Source organism: Oncorhynchus mykiss, chromosome 2, assembly GCF_013265735.2.
Source record: "Oncorhynchus mykiss isolate Arlee chromosome 2, USDA_OmykA_1.1, whole genome shotgun sequence".
NCBI lineage: Eukaryota > Metazoa > Chordata > Actinopteri > Salmoniformes > Salmonidae > Oncorhynchus > Oncorhynchus mykiss.
The window spans coordinates 18,983,862-19,004,727 of record NC_048566.1 but is presented as its reverse complement, the minus strand read 5'-3'; the positions used below and the strand labels follow the sequence as shown (position 1 = coordinate 19,004,727).

Below are 20,866 nucleotides of genomic sequence, written 5' to 3'. Positions count from 1 at the left end.
GTCCCCACAATGCGAAGAAGCATTCAAGACTTGCAAACAGCGTCTGCTAAAGAGCAAGTGGCTTGCCCACTACAACACAGAGATGAAGTTGAGACTTGCGTGTGATTCATCTCTATATGGAGTAGGAGCCGTCATCTCACATGTTCTACCGTCAGGTGAAGAACACCCTATTGCATTTGCATCACAGACTCTGTCACCAAGTGAGAAAAATTATGCTCAAATTGAGAAGGAAGCCCTGAGCATAATATTCGGAGTGAAGAAGTTTCACAAATACCTCTACTGGAAGGAAGCTCCAACTGCTGACAGATCACAAGCCTCTGTTGGCCATCCTTGGACCAAAATCAGCTATACAAACCCTTGCTGCACTTCGAATGCAACGTTGGGCTAAGATATTGTTAGCCTACGACTACGAGATTGAGTACAGACGATCCAGTGATCACGCAAATGCCGATGCACTATTGAGACTATCGTGCAATAGTGACTCCGACAGTGAAGATGATAGAGCAGTCTTCCAGATCTCTCTCATTGATGAACTGCCCATATCTGCTTCTGACATAGCAAAGGAAACAAGGAAAGACCCAGTGCTTTCCAAAGTCTTGGACTTAACATTAGGCGGTTGGCCAACCTTCGTAAATGACGATAACCTTCGTCCATTCATCGACAGGAAAGACCAGTTGTCCACTGATCAAGGGTGTGTTCTGTGGGGATCAAGGGTGGTGGTACCTCACAAATTCCAGAGGAGACTGCTATCTGACCTGCAGTGTTCTGCATCCAGGGATCACTCGACTGAAAGCACTCGCTCGCAGTTATCTGTGGTGGCCTGGACTGGATCAGGACATTCAACAGCATGTAGGCCACTGCTCACCTTGTGAAGCTGTTCGCAACAAGCCTGCTGCTGCACCTCTTCATCCATGGTCCTGGGCTGCTACACCTTGGGAACCATCCATGTGGATTACGCCGAAATTGACAAGCAACATTTCCTTGTTGTCGTTGATGTCCATTCCAAGTGGATGGAAGTGTTCCCTACTCAACTGACCACAGCTGGGAAGACCATCAATCTTTTCAGACACCTGTTTGCATCCTTTGGACTAGTCAAGGAGCTCGTATCGGACAATGGCCCTCCGTTCACGTCAAACGATTTTGAAATGTTTCTCAAGAACAACGGAGTAAGGCACATCCTGTCACCACCTTACCATCCGGCATCAAACGGAGCAGCGGAGAGAGCCGTGCAAACCTTTAAGAAGGCCTGGACTAGACTCGAGGTTCAGTCTGTGCCCACCCACCAAAGGCTTCCCCGGTTCCTGTTTACTTACTGTAACACACCACACACAGTAACGGAATGTACACCAGCTGAACTTTTCCCGAAACGCCAACCACCTTCCCCGCCTGACATTGTTGAAAACAGACTTGTCAAGCACTGTGGCAAAGCACCAGCTACAGCAGAAGAAAGCTCATGACAGACACTCAAAGACTGTCAGAGAATTCAAAGAGGAAGAGAGAGTGATGGTACGTGATTTCAGACACCCCAAGCGCATGTGGAACTCAGGTGTGATCTTGCAGCGCAGAGGACCTTTGACTTACCAAGTCCAAATTGGTCATCGCCAGGTCAACGTTCATGTGGATCATCTGCTACGGTCCAACGCCCCAGCAGAGACATGCCGAGAGAACAAGAACAATAACGACCCCCAGGACTATTCTCCTGACTGTGGACGTACGGGAGAGACAGAGCCTGACCTTCCACCCGAACCTGGCCCACCACAGGAAGCCCAGGAGGAGCGGAGATATCCTATTCGACAGCGAAGGGCACCTCAAAAGCTTGACCTGTGAGTTGAGCTGGTTAAGGAGGTAACAGACAGTAAAACAAACACTTTAATATGTCCTTGATAAAAGGAAAGGAAAGGGACATTACCTGGGTTAGTTATTAGGACACAAACTCCATCTTCGGGGCAGAATAATCCCCTGGATTTGTGCTGGGCTCTGAAAAGTCTGTTTCAACCCAATAGTTGAAATTTTTTAAAGAATGCATTGTTCAGATATTGCATTAGTAGTTACCTAACATATTTACCTTGTTCTCTGGGAGTTAAACACTATGGGGGAGGAGTGTAGTACCTGGGATCTACATCTGTTTATATTAGTTACTGTGCTGTTACTAAGCAGTAATGCATTACGGCAGTGTTACGTTACTACACCTAATAGGAAATGCTACCCAAAACATATCCCAGTCTGCTTGATCATAGCAATCTTGAAGTGTGGATTCCGATTGGTCAGACCAGCGATGAATAGTCCCTAGCATGTGTACTTCCTGTTTGAGTTTCTGCCTATAGGAAGGGAGGAGCAAAATGGAGTCGTGATCAGATTTCCCAAAGGGAGGGCGGGGGAGGGTCGTGTTGGCATCCCGGAAGTTGGAGTAGAAGTGAAAGTGTTTTAGCAGCATGAGTACTGCAGTCAATATGTTGATGGAACTTCAGTAGCATTTTCCTCATTTGCTTTGTTAACATCCCCAGTTTCAATAAATGTGGTCTCAGGATATGTGGTTTCCAGTTTGCATAAAGTCCAGTGAAGTTCTTTGAGGGCCGTCATGGTATCGGCTTGAGGGGGAATATACACTGCTGTGACTACAACCAAAGAGAATTCTCTTGGGAGATAATACGGTTGGCACTTGATTGAGAGTTATTCTTGGTCGGGTAAACAAAAGGACTTGAGTTCACAATCACACCATGAGTAGTTAATTATGAAACATACACCCCCGCCCTTCTTCCCAGAGCGATATTTATTCCTGTCTGCGAGATGAACTGAGAACCCGACTGACTGTACGGACTCAGACAGTATATCCCGAGAGAGCCATGTTTCCGTGAAACAGAGTATGTTACAATCCCTGATATCTCTCTGGAAGGAAATCCTCACCCAGAGCTCATCAAATTTATTATCCAGAAACTGAACATTAGCGAGTAATATACTCGGAAGCAGTGAGTCGTGTGCTTGCCTCCTGAGTCAGACTAGACGTCCACTCCGAGTACCTCTCCTCCGCCGGCGGTGTTTTGAGTCAGCCTCTGGAATCACTTCAAATGCCCTGGGAGGTACAAACAAAGGATCCGATTCGGGAAAGTCATATTCCTGGTCGTAATGCTGGTGAGTTACCATTGCACTGATATCCAAAAGTTCTTCCCACCTGTATATAACACACATTTTCTGGGCTAATAATGTAAGAAATACTGCAAAGTTTCCTAAGAGCTAGAAGCACGGCAGCAGCATTTTATCAGTGCATCTAATGTTCTTGGTATTTCCTTTTGTGAGTTGGGGATGCATGAAGTGATGTTTGCCTTTTTACATTGAATAATTTACCGTCCAACATCCCTGTGTTCTGGCTTTGTAAGTATAGCCCAGGTTTGTGGAGGGAACCCTTTCTATTCAAGCAGACTCGTCTGTCTCATGAAGAGCTGTGAATAGAAGTGACTGTTTGCGCTATCCTCCTAGTTATGTGGGAGTCAATTTGAACATTTTATTTTGGCCTGATTTTGACTACATTCTGATCTAAAGTGTGATGTTTTGTCTACTGTAAATATGAGCAGCCCACTGATTTTGCAACTGTACCTTTGCCCTTGAAGTCCTGCGTTCACGTGTATGTGTAGACTACCATCTTCTTTGGACGCCAGGTCCCGGTAAATTCTTAATGGACAACTGGAAAGAGAATGTGGTAAGTTGAAGTTGAACATTTTCTTCCTCTTCTGTTCATGCTGGTTTGAACAGTGACTACAATAACTCAGGTCTGTGTACAGTTCCTTCAGAGAGCATTCATGCATTCATACACCTTGATTTATTCCACACTGTTACAACCTGAATTACAATCTTACCCATCTATATTTTCAATAATTGTATTGAAAATGAACAGAAATTTACATAAGTATTCACTGCCAACGGTGATTCTAAGAGCTTTGCCAACCTGGACCGTACAATATCTGCACACTTAAATTCTTCAAGCTCTAAGTTGATCATAGCTAGACAGCCATTTAAGTCAACTTGGACACTTGAACATTCAACGTTGTCTTGTAAGCAACTCATGTATATTTGGCCTCATTTAGGTTATTGTGCTGCTGGAAGTTGAGTCTTCCAGTGTCTGTTGGAAAGCAGACAACCAGGTTTTCCTCTAGGATTGTGCTTCACACTATGCCTTTTATTTTCTCTTCAAAAACTCTAGTCCTTGCCGATGACAAGCAAACACACATGCTTCAGCCACCACCAAGCTTGATAATATGAAGACTGGTACGCAGTCATTTTGTCTTTGCCTCAAACAAAACACTTTGTGTTCAGGATATTAAGTGAACTTCTTTGCTGCTTGTTATGTGGTATTGCTGATATGGGCAGCGTAGCTGTACGCGGAAGACTGCTTTTTATAGCCTTAATGGCCCATGTATCCAAGACCTTCAAGTTCTTCTTGGTGTGATGTAATTTGTGGATTAAAATAAAGACTAAATTATGTGAGTGGACATGTTTCATAATATTGAACAAAGGACACCAAGTCTGGTCTATGCTGCTTAGTTTAATTCAGATCAAACAGCACAGTTTAGAAGATCAACATTGTTTTGAAGAAATACTTTAGTACACAAAGTGCACTAAGTATTATGGTAACAATGTTATTTGAAATAAAGTTCATTTTTTGGGGTTAATGTTTTATTTCTCCATTCATCCTCTTGACCATGCCTTGCTGCAGCACCAGGGATAAGGATCCAGAGGGGCCTCATTTCAAAACATGTTACCACACACAAATTATGCCTATGACCAAATACACAATTAATGTGATTTACATTGATTTTACACTCAATTGAGATTTCAGAAGGAGGCGAGAGGACCGGAAAGAAAGACATCCACCCAATGAAGAGGAAGATATCCAAGTAGTCTCTCTGGTCTTTGTTCCTCAGAAGATTGCCTGCAAAACAAAAATGGTCAACCCCAGCATTCTACTCCCCAGTTGTGTGAGTGCATTAGTGTGTGTGCCTCACGTTTAGCCACAGGTGTACGCCACATCCAGGTACTTGTAGGTTCCTACACAGGGATCTCCATACAGAGAGTTGGACACCGGGACGTCACACTGGCTCTTCCCATTACACCTGTGTCAACGACAGGAACAGGTTAACACTACAGTCATGTTTCTACAGTCCAAGTTAACACTACAGTCATGCATTTCTACAGGTAGAAGTTAACACTACAGTACACTGCAGGTTTCAGTACCTCTTTGCCACCTTACTGGCAGTGGTGGATTGGCTGAGGCAGTTGGTGTTGGCTAGTTGGTTAGCGGGCCGATTAAAGGAACACACTAGCTGGTCACGGCGGCCATAGTTGGCACTGTGGATCTGGATCGTACCTTCATCTGAGGGAAAGGAGGAAGGAGAAAGGGGGATGAGGTAAGGCTCGATGTCTTTGGTGTACAAGTGATGGTAATAAACAGTGTATAATACTGCTCTACAATATCATCATATGAGATGTGACTACACTGTACAGCAGTGTTGACCAGCTTACAACATTCTAATAGAGCAGCATACTACCCTGCATCCCACTGCTGGCTTGCTTCTGAAACTAAGCAGGGTTGGTCCTGTTGAGTCCCTGGATGTGTGACCAGATGCTGCTGGAGGTGGTGTTGAAGTGCCGGTAGGAGGCACCCTTTGCTCTGGTCTAAAAAAAGATCCCATAGCCCTGTGTAGGGTGCAGTCTTTCTGATGGGACGTTAAACGGGTGTCCTGACTCTGGACACTAAAGAACCCATGGCACATATCGTAAGAGTAGGGGTGTTAACCCCGGTGTCCTGGCTAAATTCCCAAATCTGGCTCTCATACCATCATGGTCACCTAATCATCCACAGCTTACAATTGGCTCATTCATCCTCCTCTCCCTGTAACTATTCCCCAGGTCATTGCTGTAATTGAGAATGTATTCAGTCAACTTACTTGGTAAAATAATGTCTAAAAATAAAAAAATAGAGCCCCACATTCTCGTAGGGCATCGGAGCCTCGCCCCACATTCTCGTAGGGCATCGGAGCCTCGCCCCACATTCTCGTAGGGCATCGGAGCCTCGCCCCACATTCTCGTAGGGCATCGGAGCCTCGCCCCACATTCTCGTAGGGCATCGGAGCCTCGCCCCACATTCTCGTAGGGCATCGGAGCCTCGCCCCACATTCTCGGAGGGCATCGGAGCCTCGCCCCACATTCTCGGAGGGCATCGGAGCCTCGCCCCACATTCTCGGAGGGCATCGGAGCCTCGCCCCACATTCTCGGAGGGCATCGGAGCCTCGCCCCACATTCTCGGAGGGCATCGGAGCCTCGCCCCACATTCTCGGAGGGCATCGGAGCCTCGCCCCACATTCTCGGAGGGCATCGGAGCCTCGCCCCACATTCTCGGAGGGCATCGGAGCCTCGCCCCACATTCTCGGAGGGCATCGGAGCCTCGCCCCACATTCTCGGAGGGCATCGGAGCCTCGCCCCACATTCTAGGAGGGCATCGGAGCCTCACCACATTCTAGGAGGGCATCGGAGCCTCACCACATTCTAGGAGGGCATCGGAGCCTCGCCCCACATTCTAGGAGGGCATCGGAGCCTCACCACATTCTAGGAGGGCATCGGAGCCTCACCACATTCTAGGAGGGCATCGGAGCCTCACCACATTCTAGGAGGGCATCAGAGCCTCACCACATTCTAGGAGGGCATCAGAGCCTCACCACATTCTAGGAGGGCATCAGAGCCTCACCACATTCTAGGAGGGCATCAGAGCCTCACCACATTCTAGGAGGGCATCAGAGCCTCACCACATTCTAGGAGGGCATCAGAGCCTCACCACATTCTAGGAGGGCATCAGAGCCTCACCACATTCTAGGAGGGCATCAGAGCCTCACCACATTCTAGGAGGGCATCGGAGCCTCACCACATTCTAGGAGGGCATCGGAGCCTCACCACATTCTAGGAGGGCATCAGAGCCTCACCACATTCTAGGAGGGCATCAGAGCCTCACCACATTCTAGGAGGGCACCAGAGCCTCACCACATTCTAGTTGAACATCAGAGCCTTACCACATTCTAGTTGAACATCAGAGCCTTACCACATTCTAGTTGAACATCAGAGCCTTACCACATTCTAGTTGAGCATCAGAGCCTTCACACGTGATGCTGCGTGCTGCCAAGACAAACAAACAGGAATTACACACCACACTGCCCACTGCTGGGCAGACATAAATAAAATACATACATTTTCATAGCAGACATTAGCCTGGTGTAGTATTTTGTATTAATATACATAGAAACAGACTGACTTGCTGGGCTGCAGGTGTAGGTGGTATCCAGGTATTTGTAGATTCCAACACAGGGGTCAGAAGTACGGAAGACTTCAGTGTTCACTTCACACACCTGTTTCCCATTGCACCTGGGGGATATCAGGAGGTAAGATGAGTTATGGCTGGGATTTAATCAAACGCGGTGTCAACAAGCATGCAGCGCTTGACATTTAAAGCACACATTTGCAGTGTTTACTGTGAACATCAGGAAAATTGGCTTTAAAAAGGCACATTGATACTGCAATGTGCTTTTCAACAACGTGCCTCTGAATCCCAGCCGGTCTTTAAACACTGACTGAGTACCTCTGTGAGAGGACCTCCAGGGTGCCCGTCTGTGAACACTGTGTGTTGGTCAGCTGGTTGGCAGGTCGTCCTTCTCTGCAGGTGGTTCCGTCAGTCCTTCCATACAGAGCTCTCTCAATGAAGATCACTCCAGAATCTAGCAGGGCAAGAAAACTCAACATGTAAAGAAACAGACAGCACTATGGAGAGACCATCAGGATAGAATGTGTGTGTTCTTACCACAGATCAGGAACTGGACGTTTTCTCCATTGTCACAAGTGACCAATCTCGTCGCTGAGTGAGAAACATAATTACCATAACGTTATAGATGTGGATGTGCGCACACACACAACCACCCACACACACAACCAAACATACACAACCACCCACACACACAAACATAGACAACCACCCACACACACACACAACCACCCAACCACCCACACACACCCACCCACCCACACAACCAAACATAGACAACCACCCCACACACACATAGACAACCACCCCACACACACATAGACAACCACCCACACACACACATAGACAACCACCCACACACACATAGACAACCACCCACACACACATAGACAACCACCCACACAGACAACCACCCACACAGACAACCACCCACACACACAGACAACCACCCACACACACAGACAACCACCCACACACACAACCACCCACACACACAACCACCCACACACACAAACTGGTCGGTCGGGTTTAACTAAGAACTGTGTACCTGCAGCTGGTAGTGTACAGCAAACTGCAGCCAGCACTGAAACACATCACAGCTAGTTCAGCTTTTCTAACCTTGGTCAGTCTCATCGCAATTCTTTACAGAAGAGTAGTGTACAGCATATACAGTAAGTATATAAATAATGTACAGTATATAGTATGGTACTGCGTATAGACAGACATGGGAAATCACCTAGTCCTCAGATAATACAGGATGCTGTATATTAGACCTGGGTCATACTGTTGATATTGGACTTCAAATACTTTCAATACAAACTGATATAGAAACATCTGGAAAATACTGGAATGTATATTTTAAACGCCCTCAAATACATATTTTGTTACAAGTCAGTCAGTATACTCACAGGTGAACGCAGTCAGTCTGACAAGGAGCATGATGCTGGGTACAGGTGTGGTAGTAGCTGGTTCAGTTGTAGTAGTAACACGTAAGATGTTACAGATGGTCACCTGGACAAATACACCTAACATTTATTGATACTTGCCAAGAACAGATCCTTGTTTGCAAAGCATCAACCAGGAACACAAAGCACAGCAGATTAGCAGTCAACTCGGCAACACAGAACTAAAATCTCACGCCAGCTCAAACCACATGTACTGTGTGATGGTGCCGTCCTTCCGTTACGCAATCACCACAGCATGAAGCCCATTTTAGTTATCGTTGGGTTTTATTTTCTCTGGGTGTCAATCTACCTGTGAACATGTCACGTAATACAGTTTCAGTAAACAGTTTGGTTAATTCTCCACGGGAGACAATCTAATTAACCAGTGCTTAATTTTAGCCGGCTGGCACCTTCCTGTTTTAGACTATCGTTGGGAACCTTTTTAGCCAGATTCAGTACCTCTCCCAGAATTTCATTTTTTACAATGTAAAATGTAAAAACGAGAGATATGGTCTTTTGGCAGGAACATGTCAGACATCTCCAGTGAGAGTACTACTCATCATTGGGTGAGTCAGTGATACTGGTAACTATTTTCAGTGTCACTGACTTGCCGAATGATGCTACGTATAGTCTGAGACCAGGCTGCAATGCGATGATATGCATACAATGATTTATTACAAAAGTGATATTCCTTCATGCGTTCCGGTACCTCAGAATTCCCCAGGTCACCCCCTTCTCGCGCTCACTTTTTGTTCCGGCACCTACCAATTTACCAATTAAGCACTGAATTTAACAAAGTTTTCATGCGCAGGTCTTCCCATATTCACATAGATGACTACACCATATGTGATTGAATCGCAAGACAGCGTTATATTGGTTTTTCATTTCAATAGTACAATCGCCAGTTACCATAGATTAACATAATTTACGCCATTTGCTAAGTCCTTTGTTGTTTCTTTATTGGACCAATTACACGTGTACACTTTGATTGTTTCAAGTTGTTTGTATTGTTTGCTTATCTCACCCTGAGCTGGCCTGTTTCTCCTGCGTCTCTGAAAGAAGCTTGTTCAGGTATTAATGATTATATATCCTATGGCAGACGTCCCCAATTACATTCAGCCGTGGGACGATTTTGCTTTACGGGAATTCTATTAATGCCCCTGGCCTGCGCCCCGGGTGAACCCGGTAAGCGTTGATTGACTCCGTTTTGAACTAGGCCGCCTCCCGGCATTGAGCTGGGTGCCCCAAATTTGGTCGGATGGAGAATTTTACACACCATGCTTACATCACTGGGTCCGTAATCAACCAATCAAACTTTATTGGTATGGTAATATTTACCTAATTTGTCAAATCCAAAAAGAGGGTTAGCAAGTTTAAGTTACATGAATCAATCAATGATTCAAATGGAAAACAGATTGTATTTTTGCCTTTGGGTTGTCCCCAAACTTTCTGGTTACACAGCTAGAATGAGATTAAGAAGGATTAGACAGTGAAGTCATCAAATTGAAGATTATCCAGGAAGTATATCGGCATTGGAAGCCAAATTGAACTCCCAATGAATGGAGCTGACCGAAACAATGGAAACAGTTGGCTCCGATACTTACGGGTCTCGTTCATGACATCTCCGTCTAATCCCTCTCTCTCATTTTTTATTTTTGAACCTTTATTTAACTAGTCAAGTCAGTTAAGTTAATATTCTCCTCACATAAATCAAGTGATATCAGAAGAGATTTAGGGGAAGAGCTTTCACTGATTCAGATGAACACCCACTTTCACAGTAATTGTCCTCTGTTACAAAATGTTGATTTATCACCATCTCTAATGTTCTTGGTATACCGTTTCCTTTTGTGAGTTGAAGGAGATGCATGAAATGTTTGCCTGTTTACATTGAATAATAATTTACCCTCCAATATCCCTGTGTTTTGGCTTTGTTGGTATACCCCAGGTTTTGTGGAGGGAAGACTGTTGGAAAAGCATTCCAGATGAAGCCGGTTGAGAGAATCCCAAGTGTGCAACCCTGTCAAGGCAAAGGAAGGCTACTTTTGAAGAATCTAAAATATATTTAATGTAAAACTTTTTTGGTTACATGATTCCATGTGTGTTATTTCATAGTTTTGATATCTTCACTATTATTCTACAATGTTGAAAATAGTACAAATAAATACCCTTGAATAGATGTCCATCCTTTTGAATGGTACTGTAGATTTGAGCAATAAGGCCTGAGGTGTAGTATATGGCCAATATACCACGGCTAAGGGCTGTTCTTATGTGCGACAGTGCCTGAACACAGCCCTTAGCCGTGGTATATTGGCCATATATCACAAACTCCCGAGGTGCCTTACTGCTATTATAAACTAATTACCAACATAGTTATAGCAGTAAAAATAAATGTTGTCATACGGTCTGATATGCCATGGCTGTCAGCCAATCAGCTTTCAGGGCTTGAACCACCCAGTTTATCATTGATTTTTGACTACTGTAAATATGAGCACCCCACTGCTTTTTTTGTATGTGTAGACTAGCATCTTCTTTGGACGCCAGGTCCTGGTAAATTCTTAATGGACAACTGGAAAGAGTTGAACATTTTCTTTCTCTTCTGTTCATGCTGCTGGGTTGGACAGTGAGGTAGTGTCAGATACTACAATAACTCAGGTCTGTGTGTAAAGTGCCTTCAGAAAGCATTCATACACCTCGACTTACTCCACTTTGTGTTACAGCCTGAATTCAAAATGGATGACGAAATAATTCTCACCCATCTACACATTTAATACATTTTTTGCAAATGTATTGAAAATGCAATATAGAAATCTCATTTAGATAAGTATTCAAACCCCCGAGTCACATGTTAGAATCACCTTTGTCAGTGATTACAGCTGTGAACCTTTCTGGGTCTAACAGCACACCTGGACTGTACAAAACTTGCACATTAAATTCTTCAAGCTCTGTCAAGTTGCTTGTTGACCATAACTAGACAACAATTGAAGTCTAGCCTTACTTATGAGTTGATTTAAGCCAAAACTAAGTAACTGCAGTGTATTGCGTTTTAGGTTATTAAAATATGAAGACTGGTACTCGTGTTGTTTGCCCCAAACAAACCATGTATCCAAGACCTTCAAATGTTTTAATCCTTCTTGGTGTAATATCATTTGTGGATTCAAATAAAGTATTTAGTGTGTAAGGACATGTTTCATAATATTGAACAAAAGACCAAGTCTTGTCTTTATGCTGCTTAGTTTAATTCAGACCAACCACCACAGTTCTTAGTGAAAATCAGACCAACCACCTCAGTTATATCTACCTATATCTATCCTACCATGCCTTTCTAAGGTCTTCGAAAGCCAAGTCAACAAACAGATTACCGACCATTTCGAATCTCACCATACCTTCTCTGCTATGCAATCTGGTTTCAGAGCTGGTCATGGGTGCACCTCAGCCACGCTCAAGGTCCTAAATGATATCTTAACCGCCATCGATAAGAAACATTACTGTGCAGCCGTATTCATTGTTCTGGCCAAGGCTTTCGACTCTGTCAATCACCACATCCTCATCGGCAGACTCAACAGCCTTGGTTTCTCAAATGATTGCCTCGCCTGGTGCACCAACTACTTCTCTGATAGAGTTCAGTGTGTCAAATCGGAGGGTCTGTTGTCCGGACCTCTGGCAGTCTCTATGGGGGTGCCACAGGGTTCAATTCTTGGACCGACTCTCTTCTCTGTATACATCAATGAGGTCGCTCTTGCTGCTGGTGAGTCTCTGATCCACCTCTACGCAGACGACACCATTCTGTATACTTCCGGCCCTTCTTTGGACACTGTGTTAACAACCCTCCAGGCAAGCTTCAATGCCATACAACTCTCCTTCCGTGGCCTCCAATTGCTCTTAAATACAAGTAAAACTAGATGCATGCTCTTCAACCGATCGCTACCTGCACCTACCCGCCTGTCCAACATCACTACTCTGGACGGCTCTGACTTAGAATACGTGGACAACTACTTAGGTGTCTGGTTAGACTGTAAACTCTCCTTCCAGACCCATATCAAACAGCTCCAATCCAAAGTTAAATCTAGAATTGGCTTCCTATTTCGCAACAAAGCATCCTTCACTCATGCTGCCAAACATACCCTTGTAAAACTGACCATCCTACCAATCCGACTTTGGCGATGTCATTTACAAAATAGCCTCCAATACCCTACTCAACAAATTGGATGCAGTCTATCACAGTGCAATCCGTTTTGTCACCAAAGCCCCATATACTACCCACCATTGCGACCTGTACGCTCTTGTTGGCTGGCCCTCGCTTCATACTCGTCGCCAAACCCACTGGCTCCATGTCATCTACAAGACCCTGCTAGGTAAAGTCCCCCCTTATCTCAGCTCGCTGGTCACCATAGCATCTCCCACCTGTAGCACACGCACACATTTACTCCATGTAACTCTGTGTCGTTGTATCTGTCGAACTGCTTTGCTTTATCTTGGCCAGGTCGCAATTGTAAATGAGAACTTGTTCTTGTTTAACCTGGTTAAATAAAGGTAAAATATATATATATTTTTTTTAAAGTTCAGAAAATCAACATTGTTTTGATGAAATACTTTAGTACACAAAATGCAAAGTATTATGTCAGTGTTATTTGAAGAATAGTTTATTTTTGGGGTTAATGTTTAATTTCTCCATGCTTCCTCCTGACCGTGCATTGCTGGAGCACAAGAGGGGCCTCATTATGATTTTATTACACAAGTTATGCCTCATGAAATACACAATCAATGGGATTTACACATTTTGAATTTACATAGATTTTACACTCAATTGAGACTTCAGAGGAGAGAAGACGGGAAAGAAATACAAATCCACCCAATGAAGAGGAAGATATCCAAGTAGTCTCTCTGGTCTTTGTTCCTCAGAGAAGATCTCCTGCAAGACAAAAACGGTCAGCCCCAGTGTTCTACTTCCCAGTCGTGTGTGTGTGTGTGTATTACCGTATGCATGCGTCCCTAACATTTAGCCACAGGTGTACGCCACTTCTAGGTACTTGTAGGTTCCAACACATGGATCTCCATACAGAGAGTTGGACGCCGGAACGTCACACTTGATCTTACCATTACACCTGTGTCAACGACAGGAACAGGTTAACACTACAGTCATGTTTCTACAGTCCAGGTTAACACTACAGTCATGTTTCTACAGTACAGGTTAACACTACAGTCATGTTTCTACAGTCCAGGTTAACACTACAGTCATGTTTCTACAGTACAGGTTAACACTAGTCGTGTTTCTACAGTACAGGTTAACACTACAGTCATGCATTTGTAATAGTACATACTGCAGGTACAATACCTCTCTGCCACCTTACTGGTGGTTATGGATTGGCTGAGGCAGTTGGTGTTGGCTAGTTGGTTAGCGGGCCGTTTAAAGGAACACACTAGCTGGTCACGGCGGCCATAGTTGGCACTGTAGATCTGGATCGTTCCTTCATCTGAGGGAGATGAGGAGGAGAGGTAAGACTGGATGTCTTTGGTGTGTTCTAGTGATGATAATATAAACTATATATAATACTGCTCTACTATGCTATTATATAATATACACTGCTCAAAAAAATAAAGGGAACACTAAAATAACACATCCTAGATCTGAATGAATGAAATATTCTTATTAAATACCTTTTTCTTTACATAGTTGAATGTGCTAACAACAAAATCACAAATCATGAATGGAAATCACATTTATCAACCCATGGAGGTCTGGATTTGGAATCACACTCAAAAGTGGAAAACCACACTACAGGCTGATCCAACTTTGATGTAATGTCCTTAAAACAAGTCAAAATGGAGGCTCAGTAGTGTGTGTGGCCTCCACGTGCCTGTTTGACCTCCCTACAACACCTGGGCATGCTCCTGATGAGGTGGCGGATGGTCTCCTGAGGGATCTCCTCCCAGACCTGGACTAATGCATCCGCCAACTCCTGGACAGTCTGTGGTGCAACGTGGCGTTTGTGGATGGAGCGAGACATGATGTCCCAGATGTGCTCAATTGGATTCAGGTCTGGGGAACGGGCGGGCCAGTCCATAGCATCAATGCCTTCCTCTTGCAGGCACTGCTGACACATCCCAGCCACATGAGGTCTAGCATTGCCTTGCATTAGGAGGAACCCAGGGCCAACCACACCAGCATATGGTCTCACAAGGGGTCTGAGGATCTCATCTCGGTACCTAATGGCAGTCAGGCTACCTCTGGCAAGCACATGGAGGGCTGTGCAGCCCCCCAAAGAAATGCCACCCCACACCATGACTGACCCACCGCCAAACCGGTCATGCTGGAGGATGTTGCAGGCAGCAGAACGTTCTCCACGGCGTCTCCAGATTCTGTCACGTGCTCAGTGTGAACCTGCTGTCATCTGTGAAGAGCACAGGGCGCCAGTGGCGAATTTGCCAATCTTGGTGTTCTCTGGCAAATGCCAAAACGTCCTGCACGGTGTTGGGCTGTAAGCACAGACCCCACCTGTGGACGTCGGGCCCTCATACCACCCTCATGGAGTCTGTTTCTGACCATTTGAGCAGACACATGCACATTTGTGGCCTGATGGAGGTCATTTTGCAGGGCTCTGGCAGTGCTTCTCCTGCTCCTCCTTGCACAAAGGCGGAGGTAGCGGTCCTGCTGCTGGGTTGTTGCCCTCCTACGGCCTCCTCCATGTCTCTTGATGTACTGGCCTGTCTCCTGGTAGCGCCTCCATTCTCTGGACACTACGCTGACAGACACAGCAAACCTTGCCACAGCTCGCATTGATGTGCCATCCTGGATGAGCTGCACTACCTGGGCCACTTGTGTGGGTTGTAGACTCAGTCTCATGCTACCACTAGAGTGAAAGCACCACCAGCATTCAAGTGATCAAAACATCAGCCAGGAAGCATAGGAACTGAGAAGTGGTCTGGTCACCACCTGCAGAACCACTCCTTTATTGGGGGTGTCTTGCTAATTGGCAATAATTTCCACCTGTTGTCTATTCCAACAGCATGTGACATTTGTCAATCAGTGTTGCTTCCTAAGTGGACAGTTTGATTTCACAGAAGTGTGATTGACTTGGAGTTACATTGTGATGTTTAAGTGATCCCTTTATTTTTTTGAGCAAAGTATATATAATCATCATATGAGAGGAGAATATATTGTATAGGAGAGTGTTGACACGCTTACCACATTCTAGAACATTAGAGCCTTACCACGTTCTAGTAGAGCATCAGAGCCTTACCACATTCTAGTTGAACATCAGAGCCTTACCACATTCTAATAGAGCATCAGAGCCTTACCACATTCTAGTTGAACATCAGAGCCTTACCACATTCTAGTTGAACATCAGAGCCTTACCACATTCTAGTTGAACATCAGAGCCTTACCACATTCTAGTTGAACATCAGAGCCTTACCACATTCTAGTTGAACATCAGAGCCTTACCACATTCTAGTTGAACATCAGAGCCTTACCACATTCTAGTTGAACATCAGAGCCTTACCACATTCTAGTTGAACATCAGAGCCTTACCACATTCTAGTTGAGCATCAGAGCCTTACCACATTCTAGTTGAACATCAGAGCCTTACCACATTCTAGTTGAACATCAGAGCCTTACCACATTCTAGTTGAGCATCAGAGCCTTCACACGTGATGCTGCGTGCTGCCAAGACAAACAAACAGGAATTACACACCACACTGGCCACTGCTGGGCAGACATAAATAAAATACATACATTTTCATAGCAGACATTAGCCTGGTGTAGTATTTTGTATTAATATACATAGAAACAGACTGACTTGCTGGGCTGCAGGTGTAGGTGGTATCCAGGTATTTGTAGATTCCAACACAGGGGTCAGAAGTACGGAAGACTTCAGTGTTCACTTCACACACCTGTTTCCCATTGCACCTGGGGGATATCAGGAGGTAAGATGAGTTATGGCTGGGATTTAATCAAACGCGGTGTCAACAAGCATGCAGCGCTTGACATTTAAAGCACACATTTGCAGTGTTTACTGTGAACATCAGGAAAATTGGCTTTAAAAAGGCACATTGATACTGCAATGTGCTTTTCAACAACGTGCCTCTGAATCCCAGCCTGTCTTTATCAAATAAACACTGACTGAGTACCTCTGTGAGAGGACCTCCAGGGTGCCCGTCTGTGAACACTGTGTGTTGGTCAGCTGGTTGGCAGGTCGTCCTTCTCTGCAGGTGGTTCCGTCAGTCCTTCCATACAGAGCTCTCTCAATGAAGATCACTCCAGAATCTAGCAGTGCAAGAAAACTCAACATGTAAAGAAACAGACAGCACTATGGAGAGACCATCAGGATAGAATGTGTGTGTTCTTACCACAGATCAGGAACTGGACGTTTTCTCCATTGTCACAGGTGACCACTCTCGTCGCTGAGTGAGAAACATAATTACGATAACGTTATAGATGTAGATGCGCGCACACACACAACCACCCAGACACACAACCACCCACACACACAAACAGACAACCACCCACACACACACAACCACCCACACACAAACTGCTCGGGTTTAACTAAGAACTGTGTACCTGCAGCTGGTAGTGTACAGCAAACTGCAGCCAGCACTGAAACACATCACACAGCTAGTTCAGCTTTTCTAACCTTGGTCAGTCTCATCGCAATTCTTTACAGAAGAGTAGTGTACAGCATATACAGTAAGTATATAAATAATGTACAGTATATAGTATGGTACTGCGTATAGACAGACATGGGACATCACCTAGTCCTCAGATAATACAGGATGCTGTATATTAGACCTGGGTCATACTGTTGATATTGGACTTCAATTACTTTCAATACAAACTGATATAGAAACATCTGGAAAATACTGGAATGTATATTTTAAACGCCCTCAAATACATATTTTGTTACAAGTCAGTCAGTATACTCACAGGTGAACGCAGTCAGTCTGACAAGGAGCATGATGCTGGGTACAGGTGTGGTAGTAGCTGGTTCAGTTGTAGTAGTAACACGTAAGATGTTACAGATGGTCACCTGGACAAATACACCTAACATTTATTGATACTTGCCAAGAACAGATCCTTGTTTGCAACGCATCAACCAGGAACACAAAGCACAGCAGATTAGCAGTCAACTCGGCAACACAGAACTAAAATCTCACGCCAGCTCAAACCACATGTACTGTGTGATGGTGCCGTCCTTCCGTTACGCAATCACCACAGCATGAAGCCCATTTTAGTTATCGTTGGGTTTTATTTTCTCTGGGTGTCAATCTACCTGTGAACATGTCACGTAATACAGTTTCAGTAAACAGTTTGGTTAATTCTCCACGGGAGACAATCTAATTAACCAGTGCTTAATTTTAGCCGGCTGGCACCTTCCTGTTTTAGACTATCGTTGGGAACCTTTTTAGCCAGATTCAGTACCTCTCCCAGAATTTCATTTTTTATCTTCACTTTTCCCAATGTGAATATTATAATAAAAATATATCAAAGTTAATTTGAGTTGCCTCATTGGCAATTATTCCATACAGGCCATTCCCAATATTTCAAATACAATCACAGGAAAAGACAGGTTGGCTACCAAAATAGACTTGATCAGCTTTCAAATATTGTTGTACAATGTAAAAACGAGAGAGATGGTCTTTTGGCAGGAACATGTCGGACATCTCCGGTGAGAGTACTGCTCATCATTGGGTGAGTCAGTGATACTGGTAACTATTTTCAGTGTCACTGACTTGCCGAATGATGCGCAGTACTCTCGCCGGGGATGTCCGACATGTTGTGCCAAAACACCATCTCTAGACTAACTTCGTCCTCATATTGTAGCCTACAATATATATATATATATATATATATATATATATATGTGTGTCTCCACACACCTAGGCCAAGGCTATTGATGAATTCAAGACAAGGTGTTTTTTATTGAGCTCAGTCAGTTTGTCAGTATCAAAGTAGCCTGTCATTGTGATCATTTGTGCACTATTAAAGATTCTGCCAAAGTCAGTCATGTAAAATTATGCAGAATTGCATTCAATGTATTTATATAAAAGGCCACATTTTTCCCAGACCCTAGGCTACAAAAGAAGTTTCCCCGTGTGTGTAGTTCTACTCTATGCCACTATAAACACACAATCTGTTCTCAGAACATTTTGTATTATTATATAATTAAATCCATAACACTCCATTTAGTATGATAAGTCACATTTCATACGGTATGTATTAATTTGAGAACATCCATCACCCATTTTGTATGAAACATTAACAATTCAAATTCATATTATGTTACAAATTTGCAAAAGTAATCAAATGTTACAATTCTAGATAGGGGGTAGGCAGCTAACGTCATATAGCTTGATAACGTTTGCTAGCCTAGGGGTTACGTTTAGGAGCTAAGGGGTTAAGGTTAGCTAAAAGGGTTAAGGGATGTGTTAGCTAACATGCTAAGTAGTTGCAAAGTAGCTAAAAAGTAGCCAGTAGTTGAAAAATTGTTATTAGCTAAAGTGTCAATGTTGTTTCAAACTCGTCACCTTTGGGTTGCTAGAAATTTGCCTTATACACCCACCCTGACCTACCACCATGATTACGTTTTTGTCTTAAGTAACCATACTGAATCATGCTAAACTGAGTGTTCCGGATGTACTTTTACTAGGTATAGTCTGAGACCAGGCTGCAATGCGATGATTTGCATACAATGATTTATTACAAAAGTGATATTCCTTCATGCGTTCCGGTACCTCAGAATTCCCCAGGTCGCCCCCTTCTCGCGCTCACTTTTTGTTCCGGCACCTACCAATTTACCAATTAAGCACTGAATTTAACAAAGTTTTCATGCGCAGGTCTTCCCATATTCACATAGATGACTACACCATATGTGATTGAATCGCAAGATAGCATTATATTGGTTTTCATTTCAATAGTACAATCGCCAGTAGATTAACATAATTTACGCCATTTACTATGTCCTTTGTTGTTTCTTTATTGGACCAATTACACGTGTACACTTTGATTGTTGCAAGTTGTTTGTAAAGTTTGCTTATCTCACCCTGAGCTGGCTTGTTTCTCCTGCGTCTCTGAAAGGAGCGTGCACAGGTATTAATGATTATATATCCTATGGCAGACGTCCCCAATTACATTCAGCCGTGGGACGATTTTGCTTTACGGGAATTCTATTAATGCCCCTGGCCTGCGCCCCGGGTGAACCGTAAGCGTTGATTGCCTCCGTTTTGAACCAGGCCGCATCCCGGCATTGAGCTGGGTGCCCCAAATTTGGTCGGATGGAGAATTGTACACACCACGCTTACATCACTGGGCCCGTAATCAACCAATCAAACTTTATTGGTATGGTAATATTTACCTAATTTGTCAAATCCAAAAAGAGGGTTAGCAACCTTTTGTTGTTCAATGAAATGGGAGAATTACTGTCAGAAGATGGAGGAAACTGGGGTTTTGTTTGACACTACTAGTGAGTTGAGTGAAGCTAATAGTACAGAAAGTGAGAGTGAGTGGGTTACAGTGGCGAAGAAAAAGGTAAACAAGAAAAGTAAAGCTATGTTGGAAAATAGGGAACCAATAGACTCGTTTTTGGTCCTAGTCAGGGTTTTGGATGAATGCTACTTGGGAAATCCGTTCAATGTCTCCAGGAAAATCTGGAATGTGTTGGAAGAAAGTGTGGAGTCGGTGAGAGTCACAAGAAGTGGTCTTCTTTTTGTTTATGTCTGCGGAGCAGAAGAAGTGTGTGTTAAGCAGTGGCGACCCGTCATTCAGGGCAGGTGGGGCTCTGAGACCAACATTTTTAGCAACAAATGTATAAATATTTTTTGGGGGGGGCTTGCCTGTTTTGCATGTTATTTTGGCATTAATACGTGTCACATGTCAGTTTGAAACAATGTAAAAATATATATATTGAGTTAATAAAGCTGCATACAAACATGGGCTGTGGTTCAAACTCAAAGTAGACAGCCCCGGCTCTTGGGGGAATCCCCGCTGCTTTGTTTGTCTTTGGTCCAAATGATTAGCCAAGCAAGGGAAGTTTGCTACGCTAGCCCCTCAGCCCTCGTTTTTTAATGGAGTTTGCAACGCTAGCCCCTCAGCCCTCGTTTTTTAATGGAGTTTGCAACGCTAGCCCCT

General features: G+C 44.2%; 2 protein-coding genes across 7 annotated transcripts; both read right to left on the bottom strand.

Annotated features, from left to right (window-relative positions):
• Positions 1-4,517: 4,517 nt before the first annotated feature.
• Positions 4,518-9,890, bottom strand: LOC110520830 (L-rhamnose-binding lectin CSL2). Of its 3 annotated transcripts, XM_036940820.1 has the most exons (11): positions 9,767-9,890; positions 8,707-8,809; positions 8,346-8,381; positions 7,838-7,891; positions 7,619-7,754; positions 7,295-7,404; positions 7,138-7,158; positions 7,027-7,050; positions 5,227-5,365; positions 4,998-5,105; positions 4,518-4,924 (listed from the first exon to the last, which is right to left on the bottom strand). In XM_036940820.1, the coding sequence occupies exons 2-10, from the start codon at positions 8,735-8,737 to the stop codon at positions 5,000-5,002; spliced, it is 657 nt and encodes a 218-aa protein (XP_036796715.1). In that variant the 5' UTR covers positions 8,738-8,809; positions 9,767-9,890; the 3' UTR covers positions 4,518-4,924; positions 4,998-4,999. The 3 variants fall into 3 exon arrangements, with proteins under 3 accessions (XP_036796715.1, XP_036796706.1, XP_036796723.1); XM_036940811.1 differs by lacking the exon at positions 7,027-7,050 and having other exon boundaries at positions 7,114-7,158; positions 9,767-9,888; XM_036940828.1 differs by lacking the exons at positions 7,027-7,050; positions 9,767-9,890 and adding an exon at positions 9,452-9,495 and having other exon boundaries at positions 7,114-7,158.
• A 3,470-nt stretch (positions 9,891-13,360) lies between these two features.
• Positions 13,361-19,933, bottom strand: LOC118938275 (L-rhamnose-binding lectin CSL2-like). Of its 4 annotated transcripts, none has more exons than XM_036940795.1 (10): positions 19,782-19,932; positions 17,666-17,768; positions 17,303-17,338; positions 17,089-17,142; positions 16,870-17,005; positions 16,539-16,648; positions 16,358-16,402; positions 14,075-14,213; positions 13,717-13,844; positions 13,361-13,651 (listed from the first exon to the last, which is right to left on the bottom strand). In XM_036940795.1, the coding sequence occupies exons 2-9, from the start codon at positions 17,694-17,696 to the stop codon at positions 13,739-13,741; spliced, it is 657 nt and encodes a 218-aa protein (XP_036796690.1). In that variant the 5' UTR covers positions 17,697-17,768; positions 19,782-19,932; the 3' UTR covers positions 13,361-13,651; positions 13,717-13,738. The 4 variants fall into 4 exon arrangements, with proteins under 4 accessions (XP_036796690.1, XP_036796696.1, XP_036796702.1 ...); XM_036940801.1 differs by having other exon boundaries at positions 13,737-13,844; XM_036940807.1 differs by having other exon boundaries at positions 13,837-13,844.
• Between the last annotated feature and the right edge of the window lie 933 nt (positions 19,934-20,866).

Bases quoted from the DNA above. Each gene is read 5' to 3' on its own strand.
- LOC110520830 (XM_036940820.1), bottom strand. From the start codon at position 8,737: ATGCTCCTTGTCAGACTGACTGCGTTCACCT. The intron at 7,159-7,294 runs GTCAGTCTGTTT...TTGTCTTGGCAG, and splicing joins CTACACCTGCAGCCCAGCAA to CACGCAGCATCACGTGTGAA. The intron at 7,051-7,137 runs GCTCTGATGCTC...GAATGTGGTAAG, and splicing joins ACGCAGCATCACGTGTGAAG to GCTCTGATGTTCAACTAGAA.
- LOC118938275 (XM_036940795.1), bottom strand. From the start codon at position 17,696: ATGCTCCTTGTCAGACTGACTGCGTTCACCT. The intron at 16,403-16,538 runs GTCAGTCTGTTT...TTGTCTTGGCAG, and splicing joins CTACACCTGCAGCCCAGCAA to CACGCAGCATCACGTGTGAA. The intron at 13,845-14,074 runs GTATTGTACCTG...TCGTTGACACAG, and splicing joins ACCAGTAAGGTGGCAGAGAG to GTGTAATGGTAAGATCAAGT.